The 15,391-nt window shown below is 44.9% G+C and overlaps 1 protein-coding gene across 1 annotated transcript in view; it reads right to left on the bottom strand.

Moving 5' to 3' along the window:
- The window catches only part of WDR26 (WD repeat domain 26), a 111,154-nt gene that overhangs the window by 23,722 nt on the left and 72,041 nt on the right, over nt 1-15,391 (bottom strand). Inside the window, exons 5-8 of the mRNA XM_068232852.1 lie at nt 8,777-8,913; nt 6,941-7,038; nt 4,888-5,044; nt 3,617-3,755 (exon numbers count right to left, since the gene is read on the bottom strand). Of these exons, the coding sequence (XP_068088953.1) occupies nt 3,617-3,755; nt 4,888-5,044; nt 6,941-7,038; nt 8,777-8,913 (531 nt within the window). The remainder of the gene's footprint in view (nt 1-3,616; nt 3,756-4,887; nt 5,045-6,940; nt 7,039-8,776; nt 8,914-15,391) is intronic.

The raw sequence follows: 15,391 nt of genomic DNA on the forward strand, positions 1-15,391 counted from the left end.
AGGATCCAGAAACTTTCCCCCACTGAGGTGGGTACACCGTAGGGGCAACTTTTTCCCCTACAGGTACACTTTAAGCCATTAGCAGCTTCAATAGATAAGTGCACGGCTTTTGACCTCAGCCGGCAGAACTCCTCGCACTGTAAATTCTTGGAATGCTTTAAGGTTTCTCTGCTAGCAGAAAACATAGAAACCTAAAGCAGAAGTCCTCTGTTATTGTCTCACACTGCCCCCTAGTGACAAGTGGCCATAAATACACATTACAGCAGCACTAATTACAAGCACGGGAATATAACAAAATAAATAAATATAAAAGGTGCTAAAATAAAATGGCCTGGAGCACTTGCAAACCTCTAAATAGATTGGGTACTAAAGGGTTAATAGTGCAGGGTTACTTCTATCAACGTTTTAATTGAAGGCGCCATTATGTTCTGCAGCGCTGTACAGGGTACCACACTGTCAAAAGTTTGCACCAAAAACATAGTAAAAAAAAAAAAGACATTGCTTCCATCGCCCCATGCACATCCCTGATTGAGAGCGCTCCCCACTGTATCATCAGATGCATACAGCAAGAGACGCTATTCCTTTATAAAGAGGCGGTAGTCTCCAAATGCAGAGAAACAGAAATGCTTTGACTTCTCCAAACATTGGAAATTACTGCACCTTAAAGAGAAACTGTAACAAAATGTTTTATCCTTATTTCTTCTATCCTATAAGTTCCTATACCTGTTCTAATGTGCTCTGTCTAGCTGCAGCCTTTTCTAGTTGCACAGTGGCTGTATTATCTCTGTTATATGATCTAATCTCTCCCCTGTCGGCTCTGTCGGGCTGAGGCAGTCAAGCTGGAATGTGCTGTGCTGCTTGTGATTGGATAGAAGCTGTACACACCTTCTCCAGGCCCCCTGCACACTCTGTATGACACTCACTGACCTACTCTCAGCCTATCACTTGCTATGTCTTGTTTGTAAACACTGCATAAAAATTGCAATTACAAGCCAGGATTGCAGCAGGGAGTGGCAGAAACAGCACAGAGGGGCCCAGGAGAACAGATGAGTAGAATGGTATGCTTTTTATTGTAAGAATTTTAGAAGACAGATTCACATTTTGTTTGAACTTTAATCCCACTGGAGTGTGGGGGTTACATATATCAAATAATAAAGGTGTAAGATTATTTTGGTGGATGACACCACCCCCTTTAAAGTAAATCTGAAGAGAAAAAAAAAAAAAAAAAAAACACGAATCTATGGCCTCTCGGTCCCCTTGCTCCAAACTGCCTTTGGGAGTTCTTGAAAGGCTATGGGAGCACTAGTGTCCCCTAGTGCCTAGCTTCTCAACATGCGGTACGCGTACCCCAGGGGGTACTTCTGATGGTTCTAGGGGGTACTTCGGCTTGATATAATTAACCAAGTATAACAAATTTAGAGTTTTAGAAAATGATAAATCCTATATAAAAACACCAAATTAGTATTTTAGCTAATTAAAAGCAATAGTAAATGCTTGGAAATTGTTTAGAACCAATTATTATGTACTATGATTAAAAATATATTTGTCAAGGGGTACTTGAGATAATGTTTACTATGGCAGGGGGTACTTGGTGAGTACAGGCTTTTAAAAGGGGTACACACCAATAAAATGTTGAGAAACACTGCCCTAGTGCTCCCGAAGACGGGCAGCTCTGTACTGCACATGCGTGCGAGGGCTCCTGGAGGCAGCATAACGTCATTGTGGGTCAGCACTAGGGGACAGAGAGAGACCAGGGAAGGCTTTGTGGCCCTTTTTCAAAATGCTATTTAAATGAATAGAAATGTTCCTTTCACAAGTACTAATCTTTTTTTCCCCCTGTCTCCTGTAGAAACAGCTGTGCTGTCTCTCTCTTCTGGCTTCTTTCTAATTATTCGTCTAGACGAATAGACGAATATTGTGCTGCAGGAAGAGGCAGACAATACAGCAACTGTTCCTCCCTGCTATCTGCCTCTCCCTTCCCCTGCTGCATGTCATCTGAGGAGTCATCCCGGACCTTTCTGCAAGCCTCTGTGGGAGGCGCCACACCGGTACACAACACTGCTTTGTTGCTCCTGCTGTATTTTTTTTGCCTGAGGAAGCGGGCTTGGAACCCGTGAAATGCATTGCAAACTGTATTTTTAACTGGAGTACTAAATTAATAAATTTAACAAATGTATACCATACAAAGTGATGTTTTGATTTTTGTGGGGTTGGCAAGTCCACCATTGCCACCCACCTTTTAATTGGTTTTAATTGATACTATATTTTATTCTGCTGGTGCCTCTGTATTTCTACTACTCTGTTGCTATACTGTCTCCCCCCAGCCGACCCCCCCAGAGCTCTGCTATCCCACATAAATCACACAGCCGTGCTACAGACACGCAGTGTCTACAATCTACACTGTCACTCTCGTCGCTCCCCGCCTCTATATGTCCGCTCCCCGCCTGTGTCTATTCCCTCCAATCAGCAGGGAGGGAAGGGACGCAGGCGGGCCGTGGCGACAGAGGCAGCGGGGGAGTGGTGAGAGTGACAGTGGAGATGTAAACAGCCGGGGGGGGGGGGGGGGGGGGGAGGGAAGGGGAGCGGGAGCTCATTTAGCATACTATCAGTGATTAGCAGCAAAGCCACAATGCATGTAGGCTGGGGAATCCTTCTCCATGGAAATCTATAGGCTCATACACACGTGCAACTATTCCACCCAACTATCAGCTAAACTTGGTCTGTTGGACAGTACTTGGACATGTTGGCAAACAATATGTCCAACTGATAACAGGGTTTTCCAGAAAACAACCTGCCCAACTATTATGCAGGTTGGCCACGACCACCTTATACAGTATACTCTCATATAAGCCCAATTTTTCAGCACACAAAAAAAAATAAAAAAAAAGCTGAAAAGTTACCCCCTCGGCTTATATGTGAGTCAGTGGAGCACAACGGATGGTGGTTCAGGTTTTATTACTGGATTACAGGATCGTGCACTTGTGATCCTACTCTTGCCAGCTGGCTCCCTGCTGCGTCCGTCCTCTGCAACATGGTGTGCAGAGTGCGCTGCTCAAGACTACCTGTGTCCCCTGGCTTGTGGAGTGGCGCGTGCAAGCTAAGTGTCAGTGGTGCAATGATCGGGGATTCTCCCTGTGTGGCAACTGCTGTGTCTCATAACTGATGCCAGCTAGTGGCATCTTGATTACAGCTGTATCATCCTTGGGGCACATCTGGCTATTGGGAGGGGGCAGACTTGTACTGGGGGCACATCTGGCTACTGTGGAGGGGGCTTATACACAAGTCAAATAGTCTTTTGCCTGGTTTCTGAGGGAAAAGTGGGTACAGGGAAGGCTCTATAGCAGGGGTGCCCATTAGGTAGATCGCAATCTACCATGAAGTCCTTTGTGATCTACCTGTAGATCCCAACCGCGCTACATTTTTCCATTCTATACACACACACACACACAAAATTGTGCTCTTAAAATTGTACAGAGGTAGATCATTTTGACTTCCCTCTCTAGTAGTCAACTTTATTTTTCATCTGGCCACAGATTTGCATCAAAATATTGAGTGGGTCACGCGACTACATAAGGTTCTACTATAATATATAAACAGAAGTGACGAGAGTACTCACTGGATCGACCTGCCATATAATAACAGTTGTGTCTTTTGATCCTGTTGCTAGTTTAGTGCCGTCGTTTGAGAATTTGCAAAACCATACTTCATTGCAGTGCTCTGTAAGGACTTGCTGTGTGTAACACGGAAACTGTTTCCTAAATAGAAGAGAAAAGAAATGAAACATTACAAAATCACAAGACAGATCTTGTCCCAATATCTTATCAGATTTGTTTGGACACTGAACTCTCCTCCAAAGGGGAAAAAGAAAAAAATGGGGAAGGCTGTAGCTGAGAATATCAAACTAGTATTCAGAATGAATGGGAGATAGGAGTCAGGAGCTGTAGGTTACCATGTGACCTATGCAGGTGTGTGTTATACAAGTGCACAGTCAGCCTTCTACAAGGACTTTTTGTTTGAAAAACTTATCCCTACTATTAGGATTTGCCATAAGCACACATTAAAACAATCTTTTTAATGTAGGTTTGTACCCTAAACTTGTTATCAATCATTAAAGGTTGTTTGGTAATTAAGAGGTTAGGATCCCTTCCATGACGGATGACCTCATCGCAGTGGATGCGATGGGCCCAATAAGGAACACTGCATGCAAACTGTTTTTGGAAGCGGACATCCTCCATTATGATAAATTTTGGTGCATTTGTTTTGAATGCAAGTTGTGTATCCTGCCTATAGAATTAGGCTCTGCACACCTATACTGGTAGTCATTCAAAACTATCCCGTCTTAGGAAGCACTGCCACCTCTCCCTGCTGTATACATCAAAAAAGACCCATCAGGAGATATTTCCAAGTAGATCTGAGAGTCGTGCTTAAGTGTTGTAGCCTCAATGTAATACAACAACAACAACTCTGACTTTATGTATATTACGATGTGATTGGGGTAGGTGGGTCGTGGTGCTTGTTTGCAGTTATAGCACACTGATGAAGAATTCTAGGCAAACGTTGCTTTTCTTAGCATTTGTACAGCACTTACACTTAACCCCAATAGCCTCTTCTCCCAATATCTATATGATATTCGATACAGAGAATCTTTGATCCGTGAGGCAGTAGTGAGTTGAGGCACTACCAGCTGGAGGTCCGGTCTCATGGGCCTATCCCACTTTCTTACTATTACTACATTGAGGCAACCCCAAAACACGCCTCAGTTCTACCTGGAAATATCACCTGACGTGGCACCTTTTTGATACAAGTTTGTGCCCTAGATTTGAGTTTTTCTTTTCATTCAAGCTGGTATCATTACACGCTCACTGACCAGCTCTAAACTTCACCTACCTGCTGCAGACGTGATCGATGAGCAGAGACACAGAATCCAGATTATTGTCAAGTTTCGTGTTGTGATAGAGGCACCGATCTCGCTGCAGCTCAACCGCTTGACGTAGCAGAGTTTGCAGACGTCGGGGAGGCAGCATGACGGATGGTGGCAAGTAGGCTTGGGAGGAAGAGAGGAGAGTCCGGTGAAGAAAACACATCAAACATAATAGCTTAAAATGCTACATTCTGTGACAAAATGTAATTACCATTTGTATGCAGCTTGGAATTGGGCCAATCAAAATTGCCTGTGACTAGAGAATTGATTGGCTCAAACAAAATGCATACAAAACCAACAAAATCTTTCACTCAAGCCTCCTCCCCTCCCAGCACCAGTTATTCCGAGTTCTGACTGCCACTCTTCTCACACATCTAGCCAATCAGGAGCCGCACAGATTCACACCCAGTGGTCTGCACATACACAGGAGCTCTGATTGGCTGGATGTGTGCGAGAGCAGCCATAGATAAAGCTCTGATCTAGTAGGCAGAAGGGAAAAAGTATAGTGCAATATAAATTCACTAATAGTTTAAAAGTAGGCGACAACATTGATTTGTTTGGGGTCTAATGACCCTTCACACTCACACACACAATATCTGCACAAAGTAAGCTGGGGGACGAACATCTGGACAATCACAACGCCAGATAATACCACCCACTATAACATCAATTTATATCACACTATACTACTATCCTTGCCTGGGGATAAATCTACAGATTGAAGACTTTTGTACAGGTGGTCCCCGATTAACGAACAATATAGGGACTCTAGGTTTGTTCTTACCCCAAATCCATTCTTAGGTCGGGACACTGTGCCATCTGTCCTTTGTGCCTCCAGTGTCCCCCCTCTGTCCCTCCATGTCACCTTGGTCTCCCTTGTGTCTCATATGTGCCACCTTGTGTCTCCCATGGGCCTCCTTGTGCCTCCCATTCCTTAAGCAGAGTAGGCAGAGCAGAAGCCACATAAGGAAAGTCTCACCTGCTCTCCTCTCTCTCCGTTCACCGTTTCCCCAGCGGCTTCTCTTGCATCGCGTAATGACGTAATCAGGAGAAGCCCCCCCAGTGGCGGCGCCTCCTTAATGAGTCATTACATGATGCATGAGAAGCTGCCGGGGGAACAGTGAACAGGAGAGAGAGAGAGAGAGAGAGAGAGAGAGAGAGAGAGAGAGAGAGAGAGAGAGAGAGAGAGAGAGAGAGAGAGAGAGAGAGAGAGAGAGAGAGAGATGGCCGCGCAGCGGGATGGGACATTACACCACCATGGAACAGGTGAGACATCCCTGATGTGGCTTCTGCTGCGCCTACTCTGCTTAAGGAACGGGCAGAAGAGGTAGTCCTCTTTGTGACATCATCCCGGCAGATCGGCAGGCGTTCATAAGTCAGGCATTCGTAAGTAAGGGACTATCTTTCTGCACTTTTTTTGAATATTAAAATAAAAAGTTCACTGCAATTCTTTGGGCATTTCTGATGTACAGAAGCTCTCCAGCCACTTGCCAGGACCGTATATTTACACTGGCTGACTACTTACTGATCATAAAACCAGCCCAATGGAGATCAGGATTAACAAAAAAAAAAAAAACCACGCTTGTGTGCCAAATTTGACTGCCTATTAAAATTATGTTTACTCCACTATGGATATCTACATATTATTGGAAAGCAGAGCCTTAGTTTTCATTTGATCAATCAAGAGAGGGTTCCGCACATAGTCTTATTCAGGAACGATATGAACCTTTTATTGTTCCAGCACACACGTTTGGACATCTGACCATCACAGCCAATAATCGCTTCCAGGTCACCAAGGTCCCCTTTGTCAAGGCATAGGCAGCCAAAAACATGTTTTTTTCCTGCCTATGTCTTGACAATAGGGACCTTGGGGCTCCAACGACCACAAGTTTTCTATTGCAAGAGGTGGGAAAAGAATGGTTTGGCAATTTTCGCAGATTCTCCAAAATGGGAGGTAAAGAAAAAAAAAAAAAGAAAAAAAAATGATAAATTGTAGTGAAAACGTTATGAAATACTTACTCTGGAGTTTATCGAGCAGTTTAGAGCGCGATGTCGTCCCTTTACCTTCCCATTCTGCCTTTGCACGCAGGTCTTCTGCATGGCTGCACATTAAATACCTGATGGGACAATAAATGTTTATTACAGGTGGTGCTCTTGAATATTAAAAAGGGACAGTGGGTGGCAGAATGTCCTGATACTCTCAAGCCTCGTGATAGAGTGCAGTTTACCTTATACAAGGGGACAGGACTACAGAGCTATCCCACAGGACATGTTCATTAGTAAGCTGCATTATACAGATGTAGGGTATAAGGAGGTGCGATGTCATGAACTCGTGCACAGCATGGTGGCCAGTCTGGAGTAGCAGAGTACAGATCATAGATACAGAGGTTACAAACAGGAGAGTATAGGTGAAATGCATGGGATCCTTGTAAAATTGTCATTTTCTAGCCTGTTCGTTTTTTTTACTGGTCTGATCTGGTGATCAGATATCAATGGATAGATCAATTGGAAAGAAAAGTTTGAATCGATTAATAAAATGTTTCCTTCTTCTATGGAATAATTTATCTATTGGTTGGTCGAACACCAACATCGATTAGTGTATTGATTTTTCCTGGTAGTCCCTCTGACCTCTTTGGCTTAAGTAATGTCTGAATCTCCCACACCTGAAACAAGCATGCAGCTAATCTAGTCAGAAACCTATCTGCATGCTTGTTCAGGGTCTATGGCTAAACGTATTAGAGGCAGAGGATCAGCTGTGGGTGCTGCTGGGGGGGGGGGGGGCACTTGGGCACTGTTTCTGGGAAGGGAGAAGCCACTGAGGGTGCCGCTGGGGGAAGGGAGAGGCCACTGTGGCTGCTGCTGGGGCAAGGAAACACCATGTATGTATCATCCCTGTTCCCTCACATGTTCAGCCACCTCTCCACTTCACTGCTAAGTGTCCCTGCTGAAGGCAGAGCTTCATTTGGGGTGGAGTTTCTCAGTCAGGACTAATGTAGCATGAACTAATTTCCGCAGGGCAACCGCTTTGCGGTATTGGTTTTTGACCATGCATAATTTGGCATGCGAAAGCAAATGCATATTTGCATGAGCAACGCCTCATGAAAGGCCAATTTGGCCAAATTTGCAAAGCCAGATTTGTTAGGGTACAACTTGGTGCTTGATGCGCGCATACATTTTCTTGTGGAACAAAAAGTTTTCCCCTTTTATTTAATAGATTGTGCGTCATCCTTGACGTAAGCCACTTCCAATTTTACTTTTCATTAGTTTTTATGATTTTTAAACACAACCCCTTCTTTTCCCCCTTTGCATTTTCTACCCTCCAGCTGAGGATAGACAACAGTTTTGGTGACCTTTTTTCGCTACAAGAGTCCAGTATACTTGGAGATTGGGTGTCTACACAAACCTCATCAGTTGTTTGCCCATACAGCAACCCATTTTGTGAGTATCCTTTCACCACACTATCATACACACTGCACTGTTAGGGCTTCCGTTGTCTCTGCTTTTATCCCAAGTGCCATTTTTCGCCGTAACCAACAAAATGTTCCTAAAGCCGTGGTCACATGCCTGACTTAAGTCAGCTGAGGCGAGAATGACTACCTAAGCCAACGATCAGGCGTGTGTATGGCCCCCGACGAATAACCCGTGAGCGATCCACCGGACGGATATACTCAACCCCAGTGACACCAATACACCCCCCCCCCACAAACAATGCTCGTTGCCCCTCCCATCATCCCCCACAAAGCAAGGGCTCAGTGATGTCACCCAATGGGAACAGCTGATTGGACAGGTGACATGTGTTGGGCATGTGTACGGTCCTTTCTTACACACTGGCTACTGCAGGAAACTGCCTCTTACCCACTGAGGATGTGAATTCTTTCCGTATTGTACTTCAGCGGTGTCAGTTCACAGCGCAGAACCTGCAGAGCTTCCAGAACTTTACCATCTTCCAAGTATTCCAGGTACTTCTGCTGTAGCAGCAAGAACTTCATCCGCTGCAGGGGATACAACATACATTAGTGGCTGTGCTCTGATTCTCTCTTCAGCCGGAAGTGTATAAACATATAGAATTTGGAAATTCCATTTCAGTCAAGGTTCTCAGACAGCCAGGTATATGGCACAACCCAAGGAGAAAGAATAAAATGCAGTTTTTCTCTCTCACTTTCCATCCAGGTGATCTCCGTGTAACTTAGTGCTATCAGTTTCCATGTTTTAAGTCACAGAGAAAAGGCAATGAGAGAGACAACACCACAAGATAGTCTGGGGTTTCAACTCCTCCCCACCCTCCCAAAATAGTTTGATTTCCTAATGTCCACCACTCAATTACCATCACTTCCTGTACAGACAGGAAGTGGAAAAAAACCCACATATAGGGGCAAGAGACAGCAATTACAAAAAATAAAATCCAGGGATGCTCTTACAACACAAGGGCCCATATGCAATTTGTTTTTTCCTCTCCTAGGAGATAATTTTCATCTTCTCTGTAAACTAAATTTTCAGCATTTTACAATTAAAAAAGTACCCAAAAGTTGATGGAAAAAGTGATAAATTTAATTTTGAGTATTTTCTTGCTTGCTGGTGACTTAAAAGGCATTTTATGACAAGCGGTAAAAATATTACCTAGGAGAAAACGCAGGAGAAAAAGTGAATTGCATATGAGCCAATATGAGAAATTCATTCCGGGGAACGTTTTAAAGCTGGGCTCCAGGAACAGCTCTAATGATACCACTTCATTTTCTTAGCCAGTAGGATGCCCAAATGTTACCTCTTCCACCATACAAAGCTTCTGTAACCAAATATAAACCAAACAACATTGCAACTATCCTTTTATTCCTTGACAATTACTTTAGAATCTCAGATTTAGAAAAAACAAACAAAACAAAAACAAAAAAGTACCCTATATAGTTGAATATAAGTCAACCTCGTGTATAAGTTGACTCCAATATTTGACCCTTTCAAGCTGGAATTTTTTATTGATTCAAGTATAAGTCTGCCCAGCAAAGTTAATGGCTGCACTTGGGAACCAGGAGGGGGTCATTGACTGCACTGCATAAAGTATGGCAGCCATTAACCCCTCCTGTCTCTTAAGTGTAGCTAGTACCAGGCCCCCGAGTGCTGGAATTATTCACCCCCCAGTAATTTTCCATTATAAAGAATGTATCACTTACCACTGGGTAAATTGCTGCAAAATGAGAATAATGTCACTGATAGTACACACATCAAGCAGTGTTTCGTCTGACTCGTGTACAAGTTGACCCCTATACTTTTAGTGAGTCGGACCTAAAATTTCTACTCTAGTATATACAGTAGGTTTAACCACTTACTGCTCCAGGTGCGGTATAATTACAGCCTGGGAAACTTCACTTGAAGTCCCAGGGCCGTAAATATTTGCCTTTAGTGGCGGGCGGCCGCCACTTGCTCCCACGTGGCTACTCATAGCTGCCAGTTAGCGGGGAGATGAAGGGGGAACGCAGTTCCCATTCATTAATCTAAGTCCCTGTGTAAATGATCACCGGAATCAATGAGATACCACGATCATTCGTAACTAGGAACACATCCATTCATTGCTTCCTGTTAGCATACTTCTAGTACGCTAATCTGAAATAATGCGCAACGACATTTTTTGGCCAAATGGTAAAAATTACACCTACATACATAGAAACACCCACATTTACATTTAAAATTAACTCCTTCCCTCTCACAGGCTCCCATAGTACCCACTTTTTTTTGCATAAAATACAGTTACCTAAGGGACTTATACTTTCTTGACTTGTATATTAAAAAAGTTATTACTATTTTTTAATTTATCGTCTTGTAAATAGTGATGACGCAAAACTGAAAAGATGCACCTTTATTTCCAAATAAAATATTGGCACCATACATTGTACTAAGGATTTATTTTAAATGTTGCAATAATAACCGGGACCAATGGGCACATAAAAGGTGTGGGTTTTATCCATAGTAGAACGTTTTCATTTTAAAACTATATATGGCCGAAAACAGAAATAACGGTTTCAATTTTCTTCTTATTCCCATTAAAGGGAATCTAAACAGAGTGATATGGAGGTTTCCTTTTAGGGCTCGTTTCCACTGTTGCGGTGCGGAATCGCCTGGATTCCACCGCTGATGAAATCGCATGCGGATGAGATTCCCCATGCATTTTTTGCTGCGAATTCGCATAGGTGAGGATATATGCGATTTTAACCATGTCACTGCCTGTGTAAATTTACATTGGTACCTATGCGAATTCGCGGCAAAAAACGCATGGGGAAAACGCATGCGATTTCCCTATTAAATACATTGCATGCGATTCGCATGCATTCCACTCGCAGGCGAATTCTGCGGCTCTTTTGTGCGTTTTTTCACCGCTGAAAAAAACGCACCTCAACAACGCTACAGTGGAAACAGGCCCATCCACTTGCATTACATGTGCGAATCCGCATGCGTTGGACGCATGCGGATTCGCGTGGAAACGAGCCCTTAAATAATACCAGTTGCTTGGCAGTCCTGCTGATCTATTTGACTGCAGTAGTGGTAATCACACACCTGAAATAAGCATGTAGCTAATCCAGTCTGACTTCAGAGCACTTTATCTGCATGCTTGTTGAGGGGCTGTGCCTACAAGTATTAGAGACACAGGACCAGCAGGAGAGTCGGGCAACTGGTATTTTAAAAGGAAAAATCCATATTCTTCTCAGTTTAGGTTCCCTTTAAGGATCATGAGCTTAAACACCCCCCCCCCCCTCCTTGCTGCAGGGCCGTACAACTCGGCACACAAGTGATTTCTTACCCAACCTCTGCAGGGGATTGCCGCTAGTAGAAGATCGGTAAAATTTCCAATATTCTATTACATTTCAATAGTATAATACCTGCAAACTTTACTGATATTTTACCATGGTTTAACCTAACCCTACACTCACACAGAACCCTCCCCTCCGATGCACTCTACCAATGCCTAACACATTCCCCAGTGTCGCCACCCACTTAAAAAAAAAAATCAAAAACACCTCATCTCCTCCCCCTCAGCTGCAATTTGCAGCAAAGAATGGAACTTTGGGTGCCCTGAAGCGCCAGCTATGTAATGCAGGAATTTGCATATCTGCAAGTCTCCACTATTTTATCCGGCCCCACCTGTCACCTAAAATTTCCCTTCTTTGCCGCAAACCGCAGCTTTTATAATGGGCGCCCATCATGGCGCCTTTTTTTACTGTTCTGGTAAGGAGACTTTGGGTGAGACTGCCTAACACTGCTACTGCACGCTCTCTAGTGGCTGCAGCTCAAGCTCTTCGAGCCCACCAGGAGAAAAGCGCGATATAAAAATGATCTGCGTCTTACAGAATGCAGTTATTAGAGACACTTTAAAGGAATACTGTAGGGGGGGGGGGGGTGGTCGGAGAGAACGAGTTGAACTTATCCGGTGCTTCTAATGGTCCCCCGCAGACACTCACCGATGCTCCGGCCCCACCTCCAATTCAATTCTGAAATTTCAGACTTTAAAGTCAGAAAACCACTGCGCCTGCGTTGCCGTGTCCTTGCTCCCACTGACGTCACCAGGAGTGTATTGCACAGGCCCAGTTTGGTCTGTGCCTGCGCAGTACGCTCCTGGTGGCGACGGGAGCGAGGATACGGCTGCGCGGGCGCAGTGTTTTTCCGACTTTAAAGTCTGAAATTCCAGAAGTGAACCGGAGCATCGGTGAGTGGCTGCACGGGCGCAGGATGTCTGCGGGGGACCATTAGAAGCCCCGGGTAAGAAACTCATTTTCTCCCGACCCCCTACAGTATTCCTTTAATAAGCTAGAGAATTATTTTGCGCTCCACGTCTCCTCCTGTTGTATAAACTCAGCCTGATTTCCATACTGCAGAGCAGGAAAGCAGGCTTGTGGTTAGAGATAAATGTGATGGAACATTCAGAGTTGAAATGTCTTGTTTCAGCTCCTGACTCCTCCTGGCCTCATTTCAGGTTTCATTATCTGCTGCTGTTGCTTGTATATGACCAAATCTCAGGAAATAAATGAAAAAAAATAGCAAATACACTAAAGAGGCTGATCAGGAATAATAAAAGAAAGATGTGGGCAGCGTTGCTGATCCTGCAATGTAACCAGGATATTCTCAGGTCTATAAGAGGCTTTAACGCCATCTTACATGAGAAATTAAGCTGTCCAAACAAAATCAAAAAGTACCAATCGGTAGGGCAAACAGAAAGGCATGAGCTCCACAGTACAGACTCCATAGCCTAAGTGACACGGAGCCCTTAAAGGACAACTGAAGTGAGAGGTACAGTCTTTCCCCTAAAATAAAGACCTCCCCCGAAAGTAAGCCCTAACTTATATTTGAACCACGCTTGAAATATAAGCCCTCCCGGGAAAATAAGACCTAGCTTCAGGGACACAACAAAGAGCAAGGGTCAGCACTGGGGAAGTTGGGGTAATGTCCTGCCCCCCCCCCCCCTCCTGACACACCATCGCTGCTTCCGCTGATTTACCTCCTCTATTCCTGGCCAGGTAAAGTTGTGCAGCAACAGAGCCCATATACAGGAAGTAAACAGAGATCACTTCCGGGTACGGGCGTTGTTACTGCACAACTTTACCTGCCTTCACCGCTGACCTGAATTATGCACTGCATAGCATACATTTGAAATCGGCGCTGGTAGACTTGGGCGCAGGATACAGCCGGTATATGGCTCATCCTGCTGCTGCACAAGTCCCAGCGTGTTAATTACTATTCCCCCTCTAGGCCGCCATAGATAGTGGGGGAATGATATAATTCGGCTTCCAGCCATTGCTGGAGGCCAAATTATTATTATTTTTTTTAATCAACTTCGGCTCAGTCTTTTGAAGGCGCCGACGTTACTCACTGAGTGCTGTGTGATGCGATTCCTATAATAGTCTATGGTGACGCCGGCTGCGCCCAAATCTAGCAGCGCTGAAAAGCACTGCTCCGACTGCATAAGCTGCAGGGGAATCCAACTTTATGGAGGAGGGGGACCAGGAGTAGAGGAGGTAAATCAGTGGAAACCGCAGCAGCGGTGGGGGTGTAATCTTCCCACTTACACTGGCTGTATTCTAGGTGGATCTGGCTGTATACTATGGGGGTCTGGCTGTATACTAAAGGGAGATCTGGCTACCCCACAAAAAATATAAGACCTCCCAAAAATAAGCCCTAGCACATATTTTGAAGGAAAAAATTAAAATAGTGTCTTATTTTCGGGTAAACACGGTATATGGAAGCTGCTATATTTATTTCCTTTTAAACAATACCAGTTGCCTGGATGTCCTGCTGAGCCTCGGCCTCAAATACTCTTAACCACTTGCCGACCAGTGGCTTTCTGGCTGATCTGTGCTGCGTAGGCTCTCCAGCCCGCAGCACAGATCAGGTTTTAGCCAGGGCGATCAGACTTACCCCCTTTTTTCCCCACTAGGGGGATGTCCTGCTGGGGGGGTCTGATCGCCGCCGGCTCTCTGCGCTTTCCGGGGGGGGGCTCTTCAAAGCCCCCCTCCGCAGCGTTTTCGGCGCTCCCTGGCTTCCCGTCCCTCCCTCTCCCTCCATGGCCTGCGCAGGACGGTTATCCGTCCTGCGCATTGAAGGATAGGCTTCAGCCTATCATATGCCGGCGATCCCCGGCCAATCAGAGGCCGGGGATCGCCGATCTGGCTTACGGCGCTGCTGCGCAGCAGCGCCGTATGATGTAAACAGCGGGGATTTCTTCCCCGCGTGTTTACATTTTGCCGGAGAGCCGCGATCGGCGGCTCTCCGGCTGTTCACGGAGACAGCCTCCGTGAATGGACATGGAAAGGCCGCTCGAACGAGCGGCCGTTTCCATGGAAACTTGCAGACGACCAGTTTACGCCAATCGGCGTTAGCTGGTCGTCAAGAGGTTAAGGGGCCCATACACTCAGCCGATTTTCTGGCCGACCAATCGATGGCCGATTTCGATGGATTTCCATCGAACTGGCAGGGTGGAAAATTTAGGTCGATCTCATGAGATTGCTTATCATTTTGCATTGGCCTTAATGGAAATCTGATGGCAAAAAAATGCCATCAGGTCGAATTTCAATAGATTTCAAACTGAAATCTATTGGAATTCTATCCTGATAAAAAATGTTCTAAAAACGCATCAGATAGATCATCAGATGCATTTCTTATCTATCTGCTGCCAATCTGACGAGTGTATGGGCACCTTTATCCATAGTCCCTGAACAAGCATGCAGCAGATCAGGTGTTTCTGACAGTCAGATCAGACAAGATTAGCTTCATGCTCGTTTCTGGTGCGATTCAGACACTACTGCGTCTACATAGATCAGCAGTGCTGCCAGGCAACTGGAATTGTTTAAAGGGAAATAATATAGCAGCCTCCATATTCTTCTCAATACAGTTGTCCTTTAAAATTGTACACTGCAAGGGGAGGGGGGGTAGGTATCTCTCCAACACTTCCTTCTTCTGCTTTTTATGGCCCATACTCACGGGCTACAATTG

The sequence above is a fragment of the Hyperolius riggenbachi genome, chromosome 4 (assembly GCF_040937935.1).
Source record: "Hyperolius riggenbachi isolate aHypRig1 chromosome 4, aHypRig1.pri, whole genome shotgun sequence".
NCBI lineage: Eukaryota > Metazoa > Chordata > Amphibia > Anura > Hyperoliidae > Hyperolius > Hyperolius riggenbachi.